General features: G+C 48.6%; 1 protein-coding gene across 1 annotated transcript in view; it reads left to right on the top strand.

Annotated features, from left to right (window-relative positions):
• LOC110516592 (voltage-dependent calcium channel gamma-1 subunit-like) overlaps positions 1 to 17,524 on the top strand; it is a 32,537-nt gene extending 15,013 nt beyond the window's left edge. The window contains exons 2-4 of the mRNA XM_036941565.1: positions 11,719 to 11,793; positions 14,358 to 14,495; positions 14,695 to 17,524. Of these exons, the coding sequence (XP_036797460.1) occupies positions 11,719 to 11,793; positions 14,358 to 14,495; positions 14,695 to 14,936 (455 nt within the window). The 3' untranslated portion in view covers positions 14,937 to 17,524. The remainder of the gene's footprint in view (positions 1 to 11,718; positions 11,794 to 14,357; positions 14,496 to 14,694) is intronic.
• Positions 17,525 to 23,758: the final 6,234 nt, after the last annotated feature.

The raw sequence follows: 23,758 nt of genomic DNA, 5'->3' as shown, positions 1-23,758 counted from the left end.
TAGAGTATCTAACATTCTGCACCTCTAGAATATCTAAGTGCCTGCACCTCTAGAGTATCTAGCGTCCTGCCTAGCATATCTTTGCTCCTGGGTCACTTTTGAAGAAACCACTTACTAGGGAGAATAGGGGAGGGGGATAATACTTTTATTAATAATTATGATAAAAAGTGGGCTTAAAAATTAAGTTTAGAAAATTAATCAAAAAAATGGAGACCATTGTACACGTTATGGGCATGACCTCTCCGGATATAGATGTGTTGAGTTGATCCAGTAGGTTCTGGATCTCCAGACTTCTTCCCTTTTCCTTCCCAGACTCCTCTAACTGCCCTCCCTCCCTCCATCCCTCCCCATACCTTTCTCCCTACCTGTCCCCTCCCTCCATCCCTCCCTCCCTGTACCTTTCTCCCTACCAGTTCCCTCCCTCTCCCCCGTACCTTTCTCACTATCTGTCCCCTCACTCCATCCCTCCCTCCCATACCTTTCTCCCCACCAGTTCCCTCCCTCCCTCCCCGCACCTTTCTCCCTACCAGTTCCCTCCCTCCCCCATCCTTGCCTCCATCCCTGTACCTTTCTCCCTACCAGTTCTCTCCCTCCCTCCATCCCTCCCTCCCTCCATCCCTTTCTCCCTACCAGTCCCCTCCCTCCATCCCTCCCCGTACCTTTCTCCCTACCAGTTCCCTCCCTCCCATACCTTTCTCCCTACCAGTTCCCTCCCTCCCTCCCTCCCTCTCCGTACCTTTCCCCCTACCAGTTCCCTCCCTCCCTCCCTGTATCCTTTTCCCTACCAGTTCCCTCCCTCCCTCCATCCCTCCATCCCTCCCTCCCCGTACCTTTCTCCCTACCAGTTCCCTCCCTCCCTACCCATATCTTTCTCCCTACCAGTTCCCTCCCTCCCTAAACCTTTCTCGCTACCAGTTCCCTCCCTCCCTACCAGTTCCCTCCCTCCCTCCATCCCTCCCCGTACCTTTCTCCCTACCAGTTCCCTCCCTCCCTCCCCGTACCTTTCTCCCTACCAGTTCCCTCCCTCCCTGTATCCTTCTCCCTACCAGTTCCCTCCCTCCCTCCCCGAACCTTTCTCCCTACCAGTTCCCTCCCTCCCTCCTATCAGTTCCCTCCCTCCCTCCCCCTACCTTTCTCCCTACCAGTTCCCTCCCTCCCTCCCCGTACCTTTCTCCCTACCAGTTCCCTCCATCCCTCCCCAAACCTTTCTCCCTACCAGTTCCCTCCCTCCATCCCTCCCTGCCTCCCCGTACCTTTCTCCCTACCAGTTCCCTCCCTCCATCCCTCCCCGTACCTTTCTCCCTACCAGTTCCCTCCCTCCCTCCCTGTATCCTTCTCCCTACCAGTTCCCTCCCTCCCTCCCCGAACCTTTCTCCCTACCAGTTCCCTCCCTCCCTCCTACCAGTTCCCTCCCTCCCTCCCTCCCCGTACCTTTCTCCCTACCAGTTCCCTCCCTCCCTCCCCGTACCTTTCTCCCTACCAGTTCCCTCCCTCCCTCCATCCCTCCCTCCCCGTACCTTTCTTCCTACCAGTTCGCTCCCTCCCCGTACCTTTCTCCCTACCTGTTTCCTCCCTCCCTCCCTCCATCCCTCCCTCCCCGTACCTTTCTCCCTACCAGTTCCCCCCCTCCCTCCCCGAACCTTTCTCCCTACCAGTTCCCTCCCTCCCCGAACCTTTCTCCCTACCAGTTCCCTCCATCCCTCCCTCCCCGTACCTTTCTCCCTACCAGTTCCCTCCATCCCTCCCTCCCCGTACCTTTCTCCCTACCAGTTCCCTCCCTCCCTCCCCGTACCTTTCTCCCTACCAGTTCCCTCCCTCCCAGTACCTTTCTCTCTACCAGTTCCCTCCCTCCCAGTACCTTTCTCTCTACCAGTTCCCTCCCTCCCTCCCTCCCCGTACCTTTCTCCCTACGTGTTTCTTCCTTCCCTCCCTCCCTCCCTCCCTCCCTCCCTGTACCTTTCTCCCTACCAGTTCCCTCCCTCCCTCCATCCCTCCCTCCCTGTACCTTTCTCCCTACCAGTTCCCTCCCTCCCTCCCTTCCCTTTCTCCCTACCAGTTCCCTCCCTCCCTGTACCTTTCTCCCTACCAGTTCCCTCCCTCCCTCCCTCCCACCCCATACCTTTCTCCCTACCAGTTCCCTCCCCATACCTTTCTCCCTACCAATTCCCTTCCTCCCTCCCCGTACCTTTCTCCCTACCAGTTCCCTCCCTCCCTACCAGTTCCCTCCCTCCCGTACCTTTCTCCCTACCAGTTCCCTCCCTCCCTACCAGTTCCTTCCCTCCCTCCCTTCTTCCTACCAGTTCGCTCCCTCCCCGTACCTTTCTCCCTACCTGTTTCCTCCCTCCCTCCCTCCATCCCTCCCTCCCCGTACCTTTCTCCCTACCAGTTCCCCCCCTCCCTCCCCGAACCTTTCTCCCTACCAGTTCCCTCCCTCCCCGAACCTTTCTCCCTACCAGTTCCCTCCATCCCTCCCTCCCTGTACCTTTCTCCCTACCAGTTCCCTCCATCCCTCCCTCCCCGTACCTTTCTCCCTACCAGTTCCCTCCCTCCCTCCCCGTACCTTTCTCCCTACCAGTTCCCTCCCTCCCAGTACCTTTCTCTCTACCAGTTCCCTCCCTCCCAGTACCTTTCTCTCTACCAGTTCCCTCCCTCCCTCCCTCCCCGTACCTTTCTCCCTACGTGTTTCTTCCTTCCCTCCCTCCCTCCATCCCTCCCTCCCTGTACCTTTCTCCCTACCAGTTCCCTCCCTCCCTCCATCCCTCCCTCCCTGTACCTTTCTCCCTACCAGTTCCCTCCCTCCCTCCCTTCCCTTTCTCCCTACCAGTTCCCTCCCTCCCTGTACCTTTCTCCCTACCAGTTCCCTCCCTCCCTCCCTCCCACCCCATACCTTTCTCCCTACCAGTTCCCTCCCCATACCTTTCTCCCTACCAATTCCCTTCCTCCCTCCCCGTACCTTTCTCCCTACCAGTTCCCTCCCTCCCTACCAGTTCCCTCCCTCCCGTACCTTTCTCCCTACCAGTTCCCTCCCTCCCTACCAGTTCCTTCCCTCCCTCCCTTCTTCCTACCAGTTCGCTCCCTCCCCGTACCTTTCTCCCTACCTGTTTCCTCCCTCCCTCCCTCCATCCCTCCCTCCCCGTACCTTTCTCCCTACCAGTTCCCCCCCTCCCTCCCCGAACCTTTCTCCCTACCAGTTCCCTCCCTCCCCGAACCTTTCTCCCTACCAGTTCCCTCCATCCCTCCCTCCCCGTACCTTTCTCCCTACCAGTTCCCTCCATCCCTCCCTCCCCGTACCTTTCTCCCTACCAGTTCCCTCCCTCCCTCCCCGTACCTTTCTCCCTACCAGTTCCCTCCCTCCCAGTACCTTTCTCTCTACCAGTTCCCTCCCTCCCAGTACCTTTCTCTCTACCAGTTCCCTCCCTCCCTCCCTCCCCGTACCTTTCTCCCTACGTGTTTCTTCCTTCCCTCCCTCCCTCCATCCCTCCCTCCCTGTACCTTTCTCCCTACCAGTTCCCTCCCTCCCTCCATCCCTCCCTCCCTGTACCTTTCTCCCTACCAGTTCCCTCCCTCCCTCCCTTCCCTTTCTCCCTACCAGTTCCCTCCCTCCCTGTACCTTTCTCCCTACCAGTTCCCTCCCTCCCTCCCTCCCACCCCATACCTTTCTCCCTACCAGTTCCCTCCCCATACCTTTCTCCCTACCAATTCCCTTCCTCCCTCCCCGTACCTTTCTCCCTACCAGTTCCCTCCCTCCCTACCAGTTCCCTCCCTCCCGTACCTTTCTCCCTACCAGTTCCCTCCCTCCCTACCAGTTCCTTCCCTCCCTCCCTTCTTCCTACCAGTTCGCTCCCTCCCCGTACCTTTCTCCCTACCTGTTTCCTCCCTCCCTCCCTCCATCCCTCCCTCCCCGTACCTTTCTCCCTACCAGTTCCCCCCCTCCCTCCCCGAACCTTTCTCCCTACCAGTTCCCTCCCTCCCCGAACCTTTCTCCCTACCAGTTCCCTCCATCCCTCCCTCCCCGTACCTTTCTCCCTACCAGTTCCCTCCATCCCTCCCTCCCCGTACCTTTCTCCCTACCAGTTCCCTCCCTCCCTCCCCGTACCTTTCTCCCTACCAGTTCCCTCCCTCCCAGTACCTTTCTCTCTACCAGTTCCCTCCCTCCCAGTACCTTTCTCTCTACCAGTTCCCTCCCTCCCTCCCTCCCCGTACCTTTCTCCCTACGTGTTTCTTCCTTCCCTCCCTCCCTCCATCCCTCCCTCCCTGTACCTTTCTCCCTACCAGTTCCCTCCCTCCCTCCATCCCTCCCTCCCTGTACCTTTCTCCCTACCAGTTCCCTCCCTCCCTCCCTTCCCTTTCTCCCTACCAGTTCCCTCCCTCCCTGTACCTTTCTCCCTACCAGTTCCCTCCCTCCCTCCCTCCCACCCCATACCTTTCTCCCTACCAGTTCCCTCCCCATACCTTTCTCCCTACCAATTCCCTTCCTCCCTCCCCGTACCTTTCTCCCTACCAGTTCCCTCCCTCCCTACCAGTTCCCTCCCTCCCGTACCTTTCTCCCTACCAGTTCCCTCCCTCCCTACCAGTTCCTTCCCTCCCTCCCAGTTCCTTCCCTCCCTCCCTCCATCCCTCCCTTTCTCCCCGTACCTTTCTCCCTACCAGTTCACTCCCTCCCTCATCCTCAGCCTTCCAAAAGGTAAGCCTTCCCCCAGACAGTCAGGCAAGACAGACCCTCCCTGCCTCCAGTTCCTCGTCCCCCTCCCCCTCCACCTTCACCCCACGTGCCATGAGACAGTGGGCCCCAATTTCACACCAGTTTCTCAGCCTGCTCAGTCGAGGGTGAGTGAGGGCTAAAGTGGTGAGTTTCTTTAAATGCCCAGATGTAGCTTTGAGCAAACACGTTGGCACTTAAACACCTAATCCGTTTTTCCGCTTTGTGTTTGCTTGTCCTGGTTCTTGGCACGGAGCCTAGACTAGCTGACAGCAGGGGGTTGTGTGTGTGCATGTGTGTGTGTGAGCAACATACTGTAGCATTCAGTAAACAACCTGGCAGGTGTGTGGATTCAGTGGTGGTGACGGTGATTTTGGTGGTGGTGGTAATGGTGACGGTGTGGGTGGTGGTGGTGATAGTGACGGTGGTGGTGATGGTAAGGGTGACCGTGGTGGTGAAGGTGGTGATAAAGTAAGATAGTAAGAGGACAACTGTAGTAATGGGACTTGTTTTTATTTTGAACTAAACCATAGATTGTAACTTTGTTCTCTGAGGAGGGTCATGCCATTAAAATTACACACACACGCACAGACACACACACCCCTGAGTACCATCCTAGGCCATTGCGACCCAGTTATGAATGCTTGCTGCGGGTCAGCCTTTTTAAAAGCACCCCGATTCACATTGACCCAGAATCTGATGGTCATTCTGCACCTGGACTTAAAAATAACCATTTTCCCCTCACCATTCCCTCGCATACAGCCACTGTTCTCCTGTTGACAATGCCATCTCCCCTTAAGCACTGCTACCAGAAGGAAGCCATTTCCAGGGGTTAAATTGAGGGCAGAAGGTAGTGGACTTCTTTCCACTTTGATTGGAAAGAGTAGAAAACACAAGTAAACCTCCTGTTAAAAGTCCATTCATTTTGAAGACCATTACCTCATGTCTAGGACACCACATCCATTGTCGAGAGAGGCAGAGGGAAAGGAAGAGGATGTAGTATGAGTGAAGAGGATGTAGTATGAGCTAAGAGGGTAAAGGACGAGTGAAGAGGAGGAAGGAAGAAGATGGATGAGGAGGAGAGGAAAGAAAGAAGAATGAAGGAGGGGGGAAGAGGGAGATGAAGAGGAATATCGGGAGGATAGGAGGGGGAGGAGAAGAAGGATTATATTTTTTAAATCTTTATTTAACTAGGCAAGTCAGTTAAGAACAAATTCTTATTTACAATGACGGCCTACCCCGGCCAAACCTGGACGACGCTGGGCCAATTGTGTGCCGCCCTATGGGACTCCCAATCACGGCCGGTTATGATACAGCCTGGAGAAGGGTGTAGAGGAAACAGGAAGATGAATAGGGAGGATAGAGAAAGAAGAGGATGAGGTCTAATGGAGGAATGAAAACCGAAACTGACAGGCGAGACCACCTCCTAATTGCCTACCTCACTGGAATGAAGTTCCCTTATTAACCACAAGGTCAATGATACGGCCCCAAAATATTATCCCCAGAATCTCACATATCAGCAGCATGTGAGTCTTCACAGCCTATGTACAGTATATGTGTTGAGTGCTGTTGTATTGGCAAAGAGTATCTCTCTCAGTGGTTGGCAACACAAAGCAAGGGTGCCTCTAGAGCAGGGCTATTCATCACTTACCTTACAAGAACCGGAGCCTACTGGTTTTCTGTTCTACCTGATAAGTAATTGCACACACCTGGTTTACCAGGTGTAAATCAGTCCCTGATTGGAGAGCAACAATAAAAAAACAGTTCAGAGGTGAGTTTGAGGGCTCTATAGCCTGATGAAACTGCCTTTCTTTACCTTCTCTACTTTAAACAGTTGTGTATGTTTAGTCATACTCCTAGTTCCAGTCCCAGGAGAGGTAAACATTTAGCCTGATCCCATACCTGTTTGTGCTCCTGTACCACAGTGGCCACAATTGTTGGCTTTACAGCACCAACAGGTCTGAGACCAGGATAACATTCAGCTGTGTGTACAGTATGATATCTATCTGGGTTAAAGAGACAACGTTCAGCTGCTTGTAAAATATGATATCAGCTGGATTAAAGAGACAACATTTAGCTGCTTGTACAATATGATATCTAGCTGGGTTAAAGAGGCAACATTCAGCTGTGTGTACATATGATATCTAGCTGGGTTAAAGAGACAACATTCAGCTGCTTGTACAATATGATATCTAGCTGGTTAAAGAGACAACATTCAGCTGCTTGTACAATATGATATCTAGCTGGTTAAAGAGACAACATTCAGCTGCTTGTACAATATGATATCTAGCTGGATTAAAGAGACAACATTCAGCTGCTTGTACAATATGATATCTAGCTGGGTTAAAGAGACAACATTCAGCTGCTTGTACAATATGATATCTAGCTGGTTAAAGAGACAACATTCAGCTGCTTGTACAATATGATATCTAGCTGGATTAAAGTGATACATGCAGTCTCCTGGATAGAAGCAGTGGTTCTGCCAAGATACAGCAAGATAAAGCAGAACCACAGTATATCCTCAGTTTAAGTGTCAGACCTAGTATATCTTACTACAAGTCTTCTCTTCCGGCCTGCATTGACACAGGCACATATACAATACAATCACCTCTCTGATGGAAATAGGCTAGCCAAATGGAGCTGATATTCAGGCATGAAAGCTTGGGCATGCTCTAACCTCAGCATCTTCTCCACTGCCCCCCTCCCCTTCCTGTCCCATTCGAAGGGCCTTTACTTGAAAATACACACCAGCAAAAAAACAGAGCAGCCTGTTGCTAAGCTACGTCTTTAGTTATTTTCCATCCTGGGGAACAAACAAGAGAGCAGAGGATAGGGGAAAGAGGTAGAGGGGAAGAGGAGGGAAGAAGAGTAGAGGGGATAGAGGGAGAGGGGTCTCCTTGGTCTATACATGCAAACCGCTCCATCACTGTGTCCAGGGAAACAGACCATACCTCTCCATCACTCTGTCCAGGGAAACAGACCATACCTCTCCAACACTCTGTCCAGAGAAACATACCAAACCTCTCCATCACAATGTCCAGGGAAACAGACCATACCTCTCCATCACTCTGTCCAGGGAAACAGACCATGCCTCTCCATCACTCTGTTCAGGGAAACAGACCATACCTCTCCATCACTCTGCCCAAGGAAACATACCATACCTCTCCATCACTCTGTCCAGAGAAACATACCAAACCTCTCCATCACAATGTCCAGGGAAACAGACCATACCTCTCCATCACTCTGTCCAGGGAAACAGACCATACCTCTCCATCACTCTGCCCAAGGAAACAGACCATACCTCTCCATCACTCTGTCCAGGGAAACAGACCATACCTCTCCATCACTCTGCCCAGGGAAACAGACCATACCTCTCCATCACTCTGCCCAGGGAAACAGACCATACCTCTCCATCACTCTGCCCAAGGAAACAGACCATACCTCTCCATCACTCTGTCCAGGGAAACAGACCATACCTCTCCATCACTCTGTCCAGGGAAACAGACCATACCTCTCCATCACTCTGTCCAGGGAAACAGACCATACCTCTCCATCACTGTCCAGGGAGATAGGAAACAGACCATACCTCTCCATCACTCTGTACAGGGAGATAGGAAACAGACCATACCTCTCCATCCCTCTGTGCAGGGAGATAGGAAACAGACCATACCTCTCCATCACTCAGTCCAGGGAGATAGGAAACAGACCATACCTCTCCATCACTCAGTCCAGGGAGATAGGAAACAGACCATACCTCTCCATCACTCTGTCCATGGAAACAGACCATACCTCTCCATCACTGTCCAGTGAGATAAGAAACAGACCATACCTCTCCATCACTCTGTCCAGGGAGATAGGAAACAGACCATACCTCTCCATCACTCTGTCCATGGAAACAGACCATACCTCTCCATCACTCTGTGCAGGGAGATAGGAAACAGACCATACCTCTCCATCACTCAGTCCAGGGAGATAGGAAACAGACCATACCTCTCCATCACTCTGTCCAGGGAGATAGGAAACAGACCATAACTCTCCATCACTCTGTCCAGGGAGATAGGAAACAGACCATACCTCTCCATCACTCTGTCCAGGGAGATAGGAAACAGACCATACCTCTCCATCACTCAGTCCAGGGAGATAGGAAACAGACCATACCTCTCCATCACTCTGTCCAGGGAGATAGGAAACAGACCATACCTCTCCATCACTCTGTCCAGGGAGATAGGAAACAGACCATACCTCTCCATCACTCAGTCCAGGGAGATAGGAAACAGACCATACCTCTCCATCACTCTGTCCAGGGAGATAGGAAACAGACCATACCTCTCTGTTACTCTGTGCAGGGAGATAGGAAACAGACCATACCTCTCCATCACTCTGTCCAGGGAGATAGGAAACAGACCATAACTCTCCATCACTCTGTCCAGGGAGATAGGAAACAGACCATACCTCTCCATCACTCTGTGCAGAGAATTTTCTTAGATTAAGAGAATTTAGACATATTTAATCAGAGTGATTCAAATCTAAGATTATACATGGTTATTTCTCTGGAGCAAAACATGATAATGACAAAGTAATCAAGTAATCAAAGTAACATGAGTATGACAAAATAATCAAAAAATGTTGGCTATGCAAATTAGAGGTGATAAAGAAGAGATCTCAAATTGGATTTAAATTTTCTATGGGTTTAATAAAAATAATTATTTATTTAATTTTCAGAAATAATCTCAGTGCATAAAAATCAAAACAGAAAACAACACATTTAAATTGAGATAGTAGAGATGGAGATTGAATGTCTATATTTGGTTTGTGATGAAAGGCTGTGAGTTGAGGCAGTTTGGATTGGAAATGCAGTGTACCTTCAGGGGAGGGGACATCGATGGTCCAGCCAGAGAGAAACAAAGACAATCTGACAAACAGACCTGTAGCGCTTCATCAGAGCACCACATCTGCTTCTCCGACGGTCAGGTCCTCCATAGGACCTGCTCCTCTGTAGGTACTGGTCCTCCACAGGACCCGCTCCTCTGTAGGTACTGGTCCTCCACAGGACCCGCTCCTCTGTAGGTACTGGTCCTCCATAGGACCCGCTCCTCTGTAGGTACTGGTCCTCCACAGGACCCGCTCCTCTGTAGGTACTGGTCCTCCATAGGACCCGCTCCTCTGTAGGTACTGGTCCTCCATAGGACCCGCTCCTCTCTAGGTACTGGTCCTCCATAGGACCCAATCCTCCGTAGGTACTGGTCCTCCACAGGACCCAATCCTCCGTAGGTACTGGTCCTCCATAGGACCCGCTCCTCTGTAGGTACTGGTCCTCCACAGGACCCGCTCCTCTGTAGGTACTGGTCCTCCACAGGACCCGCTCCTCTGTAGGTACTGGTCCTCCATAGGACCCGCTCCTCTGTAGGTACTGGTCCTCCACAGGACCCGCTCCTCTGTAGGTACTGGTCCTCCACAGGACCCGCTCCTCTGTAGGTACTGGTCCTCCACAGGACCCGCTCCTCTGTAGGTACTGGTCCTCCATAGGACCCGCTCCTCTGTAGGTACTGGTCCTCCACAGGACCCGCTCCTCTGTAGGTACTGGTCCTCTATAGGACCCGCTCCTCTGTAGGTACTGGTCCTCCACAGGACCCGCTCCTCTGTAGGTACTGGTCCTCCACAGGACCCGCTCCTCTGTAGGTACTGGTCCTCCATAGGACCCGCTCCTCTGTAGGTACTGGTCCTCCACAGGACCCGCTCCTCTGTAGGTACTGGTCCTCCATAGGACCCGCTCCTCTGTAGGTACTGGTCCTCCACAGGACCCGCTCCTCTCTAGGTACTGGTCCTCCATAGGACCCGCTCCTCTGTAGGTACTGGTCCTCCATAGGACCCAATCCTCCGTAGGTACTGGTCCTCCACAGGACCCAATCCTCCGTAGGTACTGGTCCTCCATAGGACCCGCTCCTCTGTAGGTACTGGTCCTCCACAGGACCCGCTCCTCTGTAGGTACTGGTCCTCCACAGGACCCGCTCCTCTGTAGGTACTGGTCCTCCATAGGACCCGCTCCTCTGTAGGTACTGGTCCTCCACAGGACCCGCTCCTCTGTAGGTACTGGTCCTCCACAGGACCCGCTCCTCTGTAGGTACTGGTCCTCCACAGGACCCGCTCCTCTGTAGGTACTGGTCCTCCATAGGACCCGCTCCTCTGTAGGTACTGGTCCTCTATAGGACCCGCTCCTCTGTAGGTACTGGTCCTCCACAGGACCCGCTCCTCTGTAGGTACTGGTCCTCCATAGGACCCGCTCCTCTGTAGGTACTGGTCTTACATTGCCAAACATATAGCACCCACCTTGGGTGATGCCACAGCTGCTGAAAAGCGCACGAAAGCCACCACATCTTGGCAGCAGTTAAACTTTTACTGCAGTGGGCTAAATCAGGGCCACACAGAGTGTTTCTTGGTAATCTTAAATAAATCTACTTTGAAACAAAAGTAAAAACCTCACACAAATGGTTATGGACTTAAAAAACGTTTGACACAGAAACACGGGATTTTAGGCAAAGTTTTTGAAGTAATGTTTATTAATGATGAAATGATCCAAACTATTCTGCCATCTCTGGACACAGCATGCTGTACCTGTTGTTATTCTTCCTGACAGATGAAACCATAAAGCCATGGCTGCATTATTTAAATCCAAACAGCTAGCTAGCTATAAGCCAAAAATATAGACTTTTCATCCCAATTCTTCAACTCTGAGAGTCAAGACCACGAGATGTATGTGATCAACCCCCAGAGGAGTCAAACCCCCCAAATGGATTTTAATAATGACACAAAAAAATTAAAAAATGAATTACAACATTTACAGAGCCCTCTGCCTAGAAGACCTCACGGTGCGACGGCAACCACGGAAGTGGTCTTTAAAAAAATAAAATGGCTGCCAGGCTCATTGGTAGTGCTGGAGCATTGGGAGGCTGATTACAACCCAGAGCCACCATGCACCTGCACCCACTTCAATAAATGTTTTCATCTCTTTCCCTCCGCAGCCAAGAACTGCTCCTACTTCAAACACTTCACTAAGGAAGAAGAGGCCAAAGGGTTCGAAGCCAAAACTCAGAAAGGTGAGTTCTCTCTCCTTCGTTACAGGCTTCCGGTGAATGAGCCACAGTGCAAATTTTTTTTAAATACATTCGGTCAGATTCACCACTGTGGCGATTTTAAGCAATTTACAACTTTAGTTTTGAGTTGTAAATTGAGTAATACATGAGTACAATTCCCTCAAATATGGTGCATTTCCTTAAATATCAGAACTGTTAATCCTTGTTTTCAAGCAATGAGGGGCCTATGCTGTTGAGGGGGAGGCATGGTGAATAGGAATGAGATGTATACTATGTGTCTATGGGACTGCTCATTGGGCTCTCAGCATGACAATAAAACACATTCAGTCAAAACACAGACATGATGGTACCCTCTGTGATTGGCGAACCCTTTCTCTCTCCCTTTCCCTTTCTCACACACACACACACACACACGCATGCTATTAGTTATTATCCCCGCGTCAGGGGAAAAAACGAGATCTTTCCGCATCTCACATTGCTCTCCTCAAAACAGATGCTATTCTAGGAGACTACTGCAGACCCCTTACAAATATACATTGTTGTGTGCAGAGTATGCTATAAGCATGACAACACTCATTAAGACAGACAGGTAGAAACCTAGCATGGCTAGCCATCAGCAGGATTTACTGGTTGAAGGTGAAGTAACTTTTGAGTGCAATGGAGTTGACTGGTGACATTAGTACAGGAGCTGGAACCCAGTTCTAATGAAACATGTTTTAACTATGTGTGTCCTTATTGTAATGAACACGATGGGAGACAGAGAGCTGGTTTCAAGCGCAGGGCACAGCAGGTGTTTATTGTGAAGGACCACACCATTAGGCAGGTAGCTGGGTCCAGGGGCAGGCAGGTCATACACAGGGGGTCCAAAAAGGCAACAGTACTGGCAGGGAAAAGGCTAGTAACGTAGTCCAGGAGATCAGGCAGTAGGTTGATAACAGGAAATCTGATAGGCTAAAGTACAGGTAGGGAATAGGCTAGTAACGTAGTCCAGGAGATCAGGCAGTAGGTTGATAACAGGAAATCTGATAGGCTAAAGTACAGGTAGGGAATAGGCTAGTAACGTAGTCCAGGAGATCAGGCAGTAGGTTGATAACAGGAAATCTGATAGGCTAAAGTACAGGTAGGGAATAGGCTAGTAACGTCGTCCGGGAGATCAGGCAGTAGGTTGATAACAGGAAATCTGATAGGCTAAAGTACAGGTAGGGAATAGGCAAAAGGCTCCGTTAGTGAGGCAGGCAACACTATCATACACAGGAGGAGTACATTACGGGGAAACCAGAGCGCCATATAACAAACAATACCTCACAATGATTGGGTGCAAATAACTGAACTAAATAGTGTGTGATAATGACATACGGGTGTGTGAACAGATGATCAGAATTCAGGTGATTGGGATCTGGAGAGTGAGCTGCGTTCAGGGGATCTATGTGTTTGAGAGTGTGAGTTGGAAGCAGACGTTACACTTATTGGTTGAAATCAGGATTCTGCACTGCTTTTAACGGAGGAAAGGTTGCTTCCGTCCCCTCTCATCCCTGCTTGCGTGAATTTAGTTGAAAACGTCACTTTGCCCTGTGGACCTATTGGCTGTGCCTATGTCCCAAATGTCTCTTTACGGACTCTAGTCAAAAGTAGTGCACTACTGTATATAAGGAAGAGGGTGCCATTTGGGACGCATCCATAAGAATCCCTAGCAGGTCGGTATCACAGGCAGAGGCAGCCCACCGTAACGTCTGAGGTTATGCATGTAGACACAGATTGTATGTCTCCCTCTGTGTCTCTCCACAGCCAAGCCATGACAAAAGTAGCTACTTGAGTGGAACGATAACGCTTATTTCACGCTCCATGCTCTCCTGCTACTTACGACGGGAAAGTGAGCCCTGGCTTATCGTAATCTGTACAAGGGCCTGGAGGATTGGAGGGGGGTTAGAGAGGATGAGTCACCTGGAGACAAGTCTTCTTTCTTCATCACTCCTCTCCTAGAAGCAGTGCTAATAGACGGTTTTAGTGTATTGTAGCATGGTTAAACCAGACTGAATGCTGAGCTCAGTGAAACAGTGGGGATCACACCATTCAGTCTGCTGGTTCAAGCAGGCTAACTATATAGTCAGTGATGGTTAACGAAGACACTGTTCAAGAGGGCTCTCTGCTGTATTCTCTTCATGCTGATTAAGGTTAATTGGAGGGGGATGGGTTAGTGGGAGTTCCAATGCCTTAGAATGGGAGATGGATTACAGTAAGAACTGAATGATTTTTGGTTGGTTATCAAGATGGAAAGAAACAGATTGAGGGCCCCAGATCCTCCGGAATGCTTGACTTGAGGATCCTTCTTTCTAGCATAACAATACACAACATTACAATACAAAACCTCAAAGTTGACTCATTAGCACTGTCATAAACAATGTTAAACTGGCCATGGCCATGTAAGGCACACCGTAGCAAAACGTTTTGCAACAGAAAAATGGGAATATGTGTTCTTTTTGGACAAGTTGAGGTAGTATCTCCCCATTCCAGAACATTTTCTCTCCACTGAAAAAAATCCAGGTTCTCTCTCTCTCTCTCACTCTCAGAGTACAACCTCTCAGCAGCGGCCATTGCTGTGTTCAGCCTGGCCTTTATGACCCTGGGGTCGCTGTGTGTCGTGTGCTCCTTCGGGAAGGGGAGGGACTACCTGCTGAGGCCTGCTGGGATGTTCTTTGCCTTCGCAGGTCAGACACATCTACTTTGACTGAGATGTCACGTCATACATCAGGCATGACTACAAAGAACATTGTACATGTTTCTGCCTGTCCATCCAGGTACATCAGTTATTTGTTCATTTGTTCGTTAGTTTGTCCTTTCTGTCTCTCCATCCGTCCGTCCGTCTGCCCATCCATCCATCCTCACCTGTAACCCTTCTCCCTCTAGGTCTCTGCATCATCATCTCTGTTGAGGTGATGCGGAACTCCACCAAGCGGATGATTGACAGCGAGGAGACCGTCTGGGAACAGTACTACTACTCCTGGTCGTTTGAATGTGCCTGCACCTCCTTCGTCCTCCTGGTCTTCAGTGGTCTCAGCCTGTTGATCCTCTCCATGCCCCAGATGCCACGCAACCCCTGGGAGACCTGTATGGACGCAGAGCCAGACTCCATGGAGCCTTTAGACTAGTAGTAGTAGATCAGATTAGACCTGCCCAGATCAACCCCTGGGAGACCTGTATGGACGCAGAGCCAGACTCCATGGAGCCCTTAGACTAGTAGTAGTAGATCAGATTAGACCTGCCCAGATCAACCCCTGGGAGACCTGTATGGACGCAGAGCCAGACTCCATGGAGCCCTTAGACTAGTAGTAGTAGATCAGATTAGACCTGCCCAGATCAACCCCTGGGAGACCTGTATGGACGCAGAGCCAGACTCCATGGAGCCTTTAGACTAGTAGTAGTAGATCAGATTAGACCTGCCCAGATCAACCCCTGGGAGACCTGTATGGACGCAGAGCCAGACTCCATGGAGCCCTTAGACTAGTAGTAGTAGATCAGATTAGACCTGCCCAGATCAACCCCTGGGAGACCTGTATGGACACAGAGCCAGAGTCCATGGAGCCCTTAGACTAGTAGTAGACTCCATTAGAACAGACCAGACTAGTCTAGACCAGGGGAATCTTCAACAAAGGCTGCTAAAACCATACATGTTTTTATAGAATCCAACTGAAGATAAACTAAATTGAGGCTGGTGGTGGGGGCAACAGAGTTAAGGATACAGATGAATGAGAGTGGGGCACCCCGCCTAAGTAATAGTAGAAGGGGAAACACTGCACTACACTGCTTGGTTTTAAGTGTACAGATAAAGATGTAAGGCAGGATCTCTGAGCAGTCCTTGAGGGCCACAGATTTTCCTTTCTTTGGTCCTTAACTGATACATTTCTGTCATTGATTGCAGAGAGTGTCTGCTCTCCTGGTCCATATCATCCGTTACTAAGCAACAGACACTGTGGCACTTGAGGACTGGCCTGATTTAGGGTGCGTTAGTAAATTCACCATGGCAACTTACTTCGAAATTCAGAACACTCTGGTTGGAGAGTGCCAGAGCGCAGAATCATTTATGAATTTACGAACTGCCTAAACTCAGTTGTTATGACAGATTTAAGTAAACATTGGCTAAAAAACTGAATTAAATTGTTGCCAGTAACACAGTTACAGTCACTAACCCTCTTGATAACATGGAAACACTCTAGCACTAATAGCAGCTCTGCAAGGGTGAGTAACATGTTCAGAGTGAAGTGTTCTCTCATTTGTGTCTGGAAGTAGCTAGCAAGCAAGCTAAGCAAGTTTAGCCAGTTGGCTTGGGAGCTTGAAGGCCGATGTAAAGTCAGAATGCTCAGATCAACCCTACACCTCGGCCAGAGTGTCCAGTGTGCACTCTGAACGCTCCGAGATCGAAACACTGAAGTTATGAACGGACAATCTGACAACACTCTGAATTTACAAACACTCAAAGCACACTCCGAGTGCACTCTGACACTCTAAAGTGAATTTACGAACGCACCTATAATGTACAGTATTAAAATGTGGCTTTTGCTATAAAATGACCACAGAGACAGAAAGAGCTAAAGAACATGGCAACATAGTGAGCTGCTACTCTGTGTAATTTAATATAGTTTGAGCTGTCTTGTACACGTCTAATATACATTTCCGCTCTAGCGTTCTACATTTTTGTAATGAAATAAGTTAATGCTTTAATGAACGTTGCATTGTAAATGTTCACCCCTCCAGGCAGCTACAAACAATGTGTATTTATTTAACATGTATCAATGGATTAAACCATATTGAAGCTCCAGTGCAATGCCAGTACACAGATCTACTGTATTAGTTAGGGAGCTACACTGCTGCTTGTTGTTTACAGAGGAAACCTAGAATGTACAGTGTGTATACAGTACTTGTATGTTTTAAACATGGGCCTATGAAGATGATAGATATGTTGTTTTGTGTTCAATAGTAGCTTCATCAAACAATCCATTCCAATCTAGCTTGAACACAAAACATTCAAGCCCACCACAGTGATTATTGGACAGATACATTGTCTTCACTGAATGGCAATATCTCCCATTGTGTACCTCTCCTCATATTGTATTCTCTCTCTCTCTCTCTCCCTCTCCCTCTCTACTGTCTAATTATCTATCTATCCCCCCTCTCTTCCCATCTGTTTCACTTAAAGTTCCAAAGCAAAAGATGAAGTGTGAGAATGTTTCAAGGGTGTTGTGATAAATTCCTTTCTTTCTATTGACACAGGACAGTTGTTGCATAATGAATTATCTTCAAAGTATTATAGCCAGCTGAACAAGTTAAATTGTAGTGATTTTCAGTCAACAAGCGACAGGCATGTTCTGTTTTTGGGGAACACTGTTGTATAGGTACTGATTTCAATAGCTACAAAGCAGTAATGTTCTGTGCTGACAGATTCAAGTACATCTAAACACAAACACCCCTTGTTCTCACCCATCTAAGCACCGAACCCATTGTTTTGTGCTAGGTTCTCTGACAGGTACAGTATAATATATATTTTCTACAAGGCCTAACCATTGCTGTTTTGCTGTGAGCACATAGTCATAGAGTTATTAAAGAGGCAATCTGGAGTTCAAACAACAACAAAGGAACACCCTGCCACTGATTTGGTAAACAGCTAAGGGATGAGACTCGAGATACAATATGTGACTATTCTCAATGTGTAGACAGAGCTATGGATGCAAGGACTGGCCATCCTTTAGATCAGGGGTGTCAAAGTCAAATGGACGGAGGGCCAAATAAAAAAATCAGCTACAAGACGAGGGCCGGACTGTTCGAATGTTCATTGAAAATTTTTTAAATGACGCATATAGTCTAGTGAACCTAATTGAACCTACTGAAAACCTAACAAATATATTACAATATGATCAGATAAATAAAGCAATATTTTCTTATGGCTCTGTCAGTAATCTTTAATTTTCAACAGACACAAAAGACAAATTTCCTTTATATAAATATCCCCATAACATGAACATTAAATGAAAGAAACCGGTATTCAAGGCACCATCAGTAGACTATATTTTCTATTTTAGCAAAAGTGGGCTAAATTTACTTCAAAGAAAAAACAATAATAGCAATTTTCTATCATCCACTCAACTGAAATATTTTTAAAATATAATTGGATTGAAATACAAAAAAATAAAGTGCAAAAATCTATTAATCAAAAACAACACTTTGTTTAAGGAGGAGTAACATGCAGTGAAAACAAATATTAAATTTTAACTTTTAAACTTGAACTGAGTAAAAACTCTAAATATGTGATTGCACAGTAATGTTCACTTGTTTGAGGTTGAGGGTGATACTTGGTGGTGTCCCATCTTTTCCACAAGTTCATCAATGTTCGGGGTAAGGCTCTGAGCTGAAGAAATCCTCAGAATTGAGTGGAGGTGTTCAGCAGTAAGTCGACTTCTGTGTGATGTTTTGTTCAGGTTCATCAAAGAAAACAGTTGTTCACACAGGTATGTGCTGCCAAACATAGACAACGTTTGAGCAGCCTGGATGCGCAGCTGGGGCATTGTGCCGGGGAGGAAACGGGCGAACTCCGCAGCACCCACTGCCGCATATTTTGCCCTCAGTGCATCATTGCATTGGAGGTCAATCAACTCCATTTGGAGGTTTGGTGGTGAGCTTTCCACGTCAACAGCAAATGGGTTACCGAGCAGTTCCAACCTGCTTTTTTGTGCTTCAAAGTCAGCAAATCGGCGTCGAAAGTCAGCGGCAAGCATACCTATTTTATCAGCCAACTGTGTGCTCGGGAACGCACTGGTAGAGAGCTTCTCTTTCATGGTCTGGCAGCTGGGAAAGTGGCTCAAATTTTCTTTCCGCATCTGCGTCTCCCACAGAGTCAGTTTGGTTTTAAATGCCTTCACTGTACTGTACATATCAGAGATGACACGATCCCGACCCTGCAGCTGCAAGTTTATTGCATTCAGATGACTCGTAATGTCACACAGAAAAGCCATTTCACACAGAAACATTTCGTCTCGGAGTTGTGTTGTGTCTTTCCCTTTGCTGTCCAAGAACAGACAAATCTCCTCACGAAGCTCGAAACATCTTTGAAGCACCTTTCCCTGGCTTAGCCATCGCACCTCTGTGTGATAAGGCAAATCACCATGCTCCGTTTCTAACTCCGTCAGAAATGCCTTGAACTGGCGGTGATTCAAACCTTTGGCTCTGATAAAGTTAACTGTGCGCGTGATGATGCTCATTACATGCTCCATTTTCAAGGCTTTACCGCACAACGCTTCCTGGTGTATGATACAATGATAAGCTGTCAGCTCACCTGTCGCGTTTTCCTCTTGCATCTTTTCCCGTATCTTCGCCACCAGTCCGCTCCTGTGTCCACACATCGCAGGTGCTCCGTCGGTTGTCAAACCCACGAGTTTTTCCCAAGGCAGCTCCATCTCATTTACACATCTTGACACCTCTTCATACAAATCATGCCCCGTAGTTGTGCCATGCATAGGACGTAAAGCCAAAAACTCCTCTGTCACGCTTAGGTTGGAGTCCACTCCGCGGATGAAAATTGACAACTGGGCAATGTCAGAAATGTCGGTGCTCTCATCCACAGCCAAGGAATATGCAATAAAATCTTTTCCCTTTTTCACAAGCTGCTCTTTTAGATTGATGGACAACTGGTCTACTCTCTCGGCAATGGTGTTTCTGCTCAGACTCACATTTAAAAAGAGTTGCCTTTTTTCTGGGCAAACTTCGTCACAAACTTTAATCATGCAGTTTTTGATGAAATCCCCCTCCGTAAATGGCCGGGCTGATTTAGCGATCTCTTCTGCCAAAATAAAACTGGCCTTTTGTAGCCTTTGTTCCATGTCCATATTCTTGTTTTTGTCCGCGTGTTTCGTTTCATAATGTCGTCTCAGATTATACTCTTTCAGTACCGCCACACTTTCTCCACACAGAAGACACACAGGTTTTCCAGCTACCTTCGTGAACATATACTCCGACTCCCACCTTGTTTGAAACCCCCGGTTCTCAGTATCCACCTTCCGTTTTGCCATTTTTGATGGGTATCTGAAAGTTAATTTTACTGTGATGCTGACGACTGCTGTGCCAATAAATATTGAAATGAAGCAGCCTACTGCTCGGTGCGTCACCTTTGCATTGTGGGAAATGTAGTATTGGTGCGTGTAAAAGATCTGCGGGCTGCCGGCTTGCTGCGGGCCGGTTCTAATAATAAATCAAGATCATCCCAGGGGCCGTAAAAAACCTTCTTGCGGGCCGGATGTGGCCCGCGGGCCTTGACTCTGACATATGTGCTTTAGATCAATGATAGTTTTAACCATGTTTTGAGGATATACAGTGTTTGTTTACAATTACATTGTGGAGTAAAAAAAAGCTTATATTTTGGGTTCTGATGTGGTATGACAGTTGAACCAAGCTAATGAGGCATTTCAATGGGAATTAATCAAAATAATAACGGATGTCGCTATGGCAGATTGCCCCTTTAAGCAGAGATATATTTGACATATTGACCTTTTATTCCTTTCTCTCAGCCAGAAACCCCACAGCTTCATCTCTAACCCACCATGACACACTTTCCCTTCTATTTCATTCAGAAAGCTGTTCTAAATTGAGAGACAAATGTTTTCTAAATGCTCCATAGACAAGGCGTCTTGGAGGTCATGGCTTCTGTGAGAAGAAGCCGTAATGGATGCAGAACACTGATCGACATCCCAAATGGCACCCTATTCCCAATATAGTGCACTATGTTTGTCCAGAGCCCAATTGGTGCCATTTGGGAAACAGCACACTGAGCTCACAAATCATTTCTAGCTCTGCTCCCCTCAGAGCCAATGTTCACCGGCAGACAGACAGCCAGCTTAAAGTAGTAGGCTGTGTCTCTGTCTGCCTGCAGTGGACCCTGGCAGCAGAACACACCGCTCTACTTTTAACCCTCTAGCTGCTGTAGCACCCTATTCTCTTTATAGTGCATTCAATTTGACCAGGGTCCATGGCCAAAAGTAGTCCACTATATAGGGAATAGAGTGCAATTTGGTACGCAGCCTCAGTCTGCAGTGAACCCAGGCAGCAGCACGCATGTCTCTGTACCTTTACAACTAAAAGGGTTCTTTGTTTGTCCCCATAGATAACACTTTTTGGTTCAAGGTAGAACCCTTTGGAGTGAAAGAGGTTTTACTAAGAACTTGTCAGTGGTGAAAATGTTCCACATAGAACCTTAGTGGAAAGATATTAGTGGAAGGGTTCCACTTGGAAACAAAAATAGTTATTTTCAAAGAGTTCTCCTATGGGGACAACAGATTAACCTTTTCTGGTTCTAGGTAGCACCTAATTTTCTTAAAGTGTACCCTGTCAGCCTCCAACACATCATCCCTGTCATACACACAAGTGTTTGGTTTTTCTAAAAGAATGATAAAACCAAGCTTCAGTTCTTCAGGTGTTTATGATCAAACTCCCCCACTTGATTACAACTTAATAAAATAGAGCTTTATAAATTATTAGTGTCATGTGGATTTATTGATGAATGATTAATGTACTCATAAACACCACAGCACAAATGCATTAAATGCACAGAACCACAGAATCACTTTATTTGTATTTTCCCATGGATAGAGAGTACATACCTGTTCCCCATCACAACAGAGAGTACGTACCCGTTCCCCATCACAACAGAGTACGTACCTGTTCCCCATCACAACAGAGTACGTACCTGTTCCCCATCACAACAGAGTACGTACCTGTTCCCCATCACAACAGAGAATACATACCTGTTCCCCATCACAACAGAGAGTACGTACCCGTTCCCCATCACAACAGAGTACGTACCTGTTCCCCATCACAACAGAGAATACATACCTGTTCCCCATCACAACAGAGAGTACGTACCCGTTCCCCATCACAACAGAGAGTACGTACCCGTTCCCCATCACAACAGAGAGTACGTACCCGTTCCCCATCACAACAGAGAGTACGTACCCGTTCCCCATCACAACAGAGAGTACGTACCCGTTCCCCATCACAACAGAGAGTACGTACCCGTTCCCCATCACAACAGAGAGTACGTACCTGTTCCCCATCACAACAGAGAGTACGTACCCGTTCCCCATCACAACAGAGAGTATGTACCCGTTCCCCATCACAACAGAGAGTACGTACCCGTTCCCCATCACAACAGAGAGTACGTACCTGTTCCCCATCACAACAGAGAGTACGTACCCGTTCCCCATCACAACAGAGAGTACATACCTGTTCCCCATCACAACAGAGAGTACGTACCCGTTACCCATCACAACAGAGAGTACGTACCCGTTCCCCATCACAACAGAGAGTACGTACCCGTTCCCCATCACAACAGAGAGTACGTACCTGTTCCCAATCACAACAGAGTACGTACCTGTTCCCCATCACAACAGAGTACGTACCTGTTCCCCATCACAACAGAGAATACATACCTGTTCCCCATCACAACAGAGAGTATGTACCCGTTCCCCATCACAACAGAGTACGTACCTGTTCCCCATCACAACAAAGAATACGTACCTGTTCCCCATCACAACAGAGAGTACGTACCCGTTCCCCATCACAACAGAGAGTACGTACCCGTTCCCCATCACAACAGAGAGTACGTACCCGTTCCCCATCACAACAGAGAGTACGTACCCGTTCCCCATCACAACAGAGAGTACGTACCCGTTCCCCATCACAACAGAGAGTACGTACCCGTTCCCCATTACAACAGAGAGTACGTACCCGTTCCCCATCACAACAGAGAGTACGTACCCGTTCCCCATCACAACAGAGTACGTACCCGTTCCCCATCACAACAGAGTACGTACCCGTTCCCCATCACAACAGAGTACGTACCCGTTCCCCATTTACAACAGAGAATACGTACCCGTTCCCCATCACAACAGAGAGTACGTACCCGTTCCCCATCACAACAGAGAGTACGTACCCGTTCCCCATCACAACAGAGAGTACGTACCCGTTCCCCATCACAACAGAGAGTACGTACCCGTTCCCCATCACAACAGAGAGTACGTACCCGTTCCCCATCACAACAGAGAGTACGTACCCGTTCCCCATCACAACAGAGAGTACGTACCCGTTCCCCATCACAACAGAGAGTACGTACCCGTTCCCCATCACAACAGAGAGTACGTACCCGTTCCCCATCACAACAGAGAGTACGTACCCGTTCCCCATCACAACTGAGAGTACATACCTGTTCCCCATCACAACAGAGAGTACATACCTGTTCCCCATCACAACAGAGAGTACGTACCCGTTCCCCATCACAACAGAGAGTACGTACCCGTTCCCCATCTCAACAGAGAGTACGTACCCGTTCCCCATCACAACAGAGAGTACGTACCCGTTCCCCATCACAACAGAGAGTACGTACCCGTTCCCCATCACAACAGAGAGTACGTACCCGTTCCCCATCACAACAGAGAGTACGTACCCGTTTCCCATCACAACTGAGAGTACATACCTGTTCCCCATCACAACAGAGAGTACGTACCCGTTCCCCATCACAACAGAGAGTACGTACCTGTTCCCCATCACAACAGAGAGTACGTACCCGTTCCCCATCACAACAGAGAGTACGTACCTGTTCCCCATCAAACCAGAGAGTATGTACCCGTTCCCCATCACAACAGAGAGTACGTACCCGTTCCCCATCACAACAGAGAGTACGTACCTGTTCCCCATCACAACAGAGAGTACGTACCCGTTTCCCATCACAACAGAGAGTACGTACCTGTTCCCCATCACAACAGGGACCGACTGGGACCAGACCGACTGGGACCAGACCGACTGGGACCAGACTGTCATACCAGCCCATGTTTTCCCTCAAGTCCCTCATTATTAGCTTAAAAATGATCATTATGTGTGACATGTAGACCAGCACACTGAGCTACAGATGAACCAGTGTAGACCAGCCCACTGA

This window comes from Oncorhynchus mykiss, chromosome 13 (genome assembly GCF_013265735.2).
Source record: "Oncorhynchus mykiss isolate Arlee chromosome 13, USDA_OmykA_1.1, whole genome shotgun sequence".
NCBI classification, from domain to species: Eukaryota; Metazoa; Chordata; class Actinopteri; order Salmoniformes; family Salmonidae; genus Oncorhynchus; species Oncorhynchus mykiss.
The sequence above is the reverse complement of the archived record's forward strand: the minus strand, read 5'-3'. Positions and strand labels throughout refer to the sequence as shown.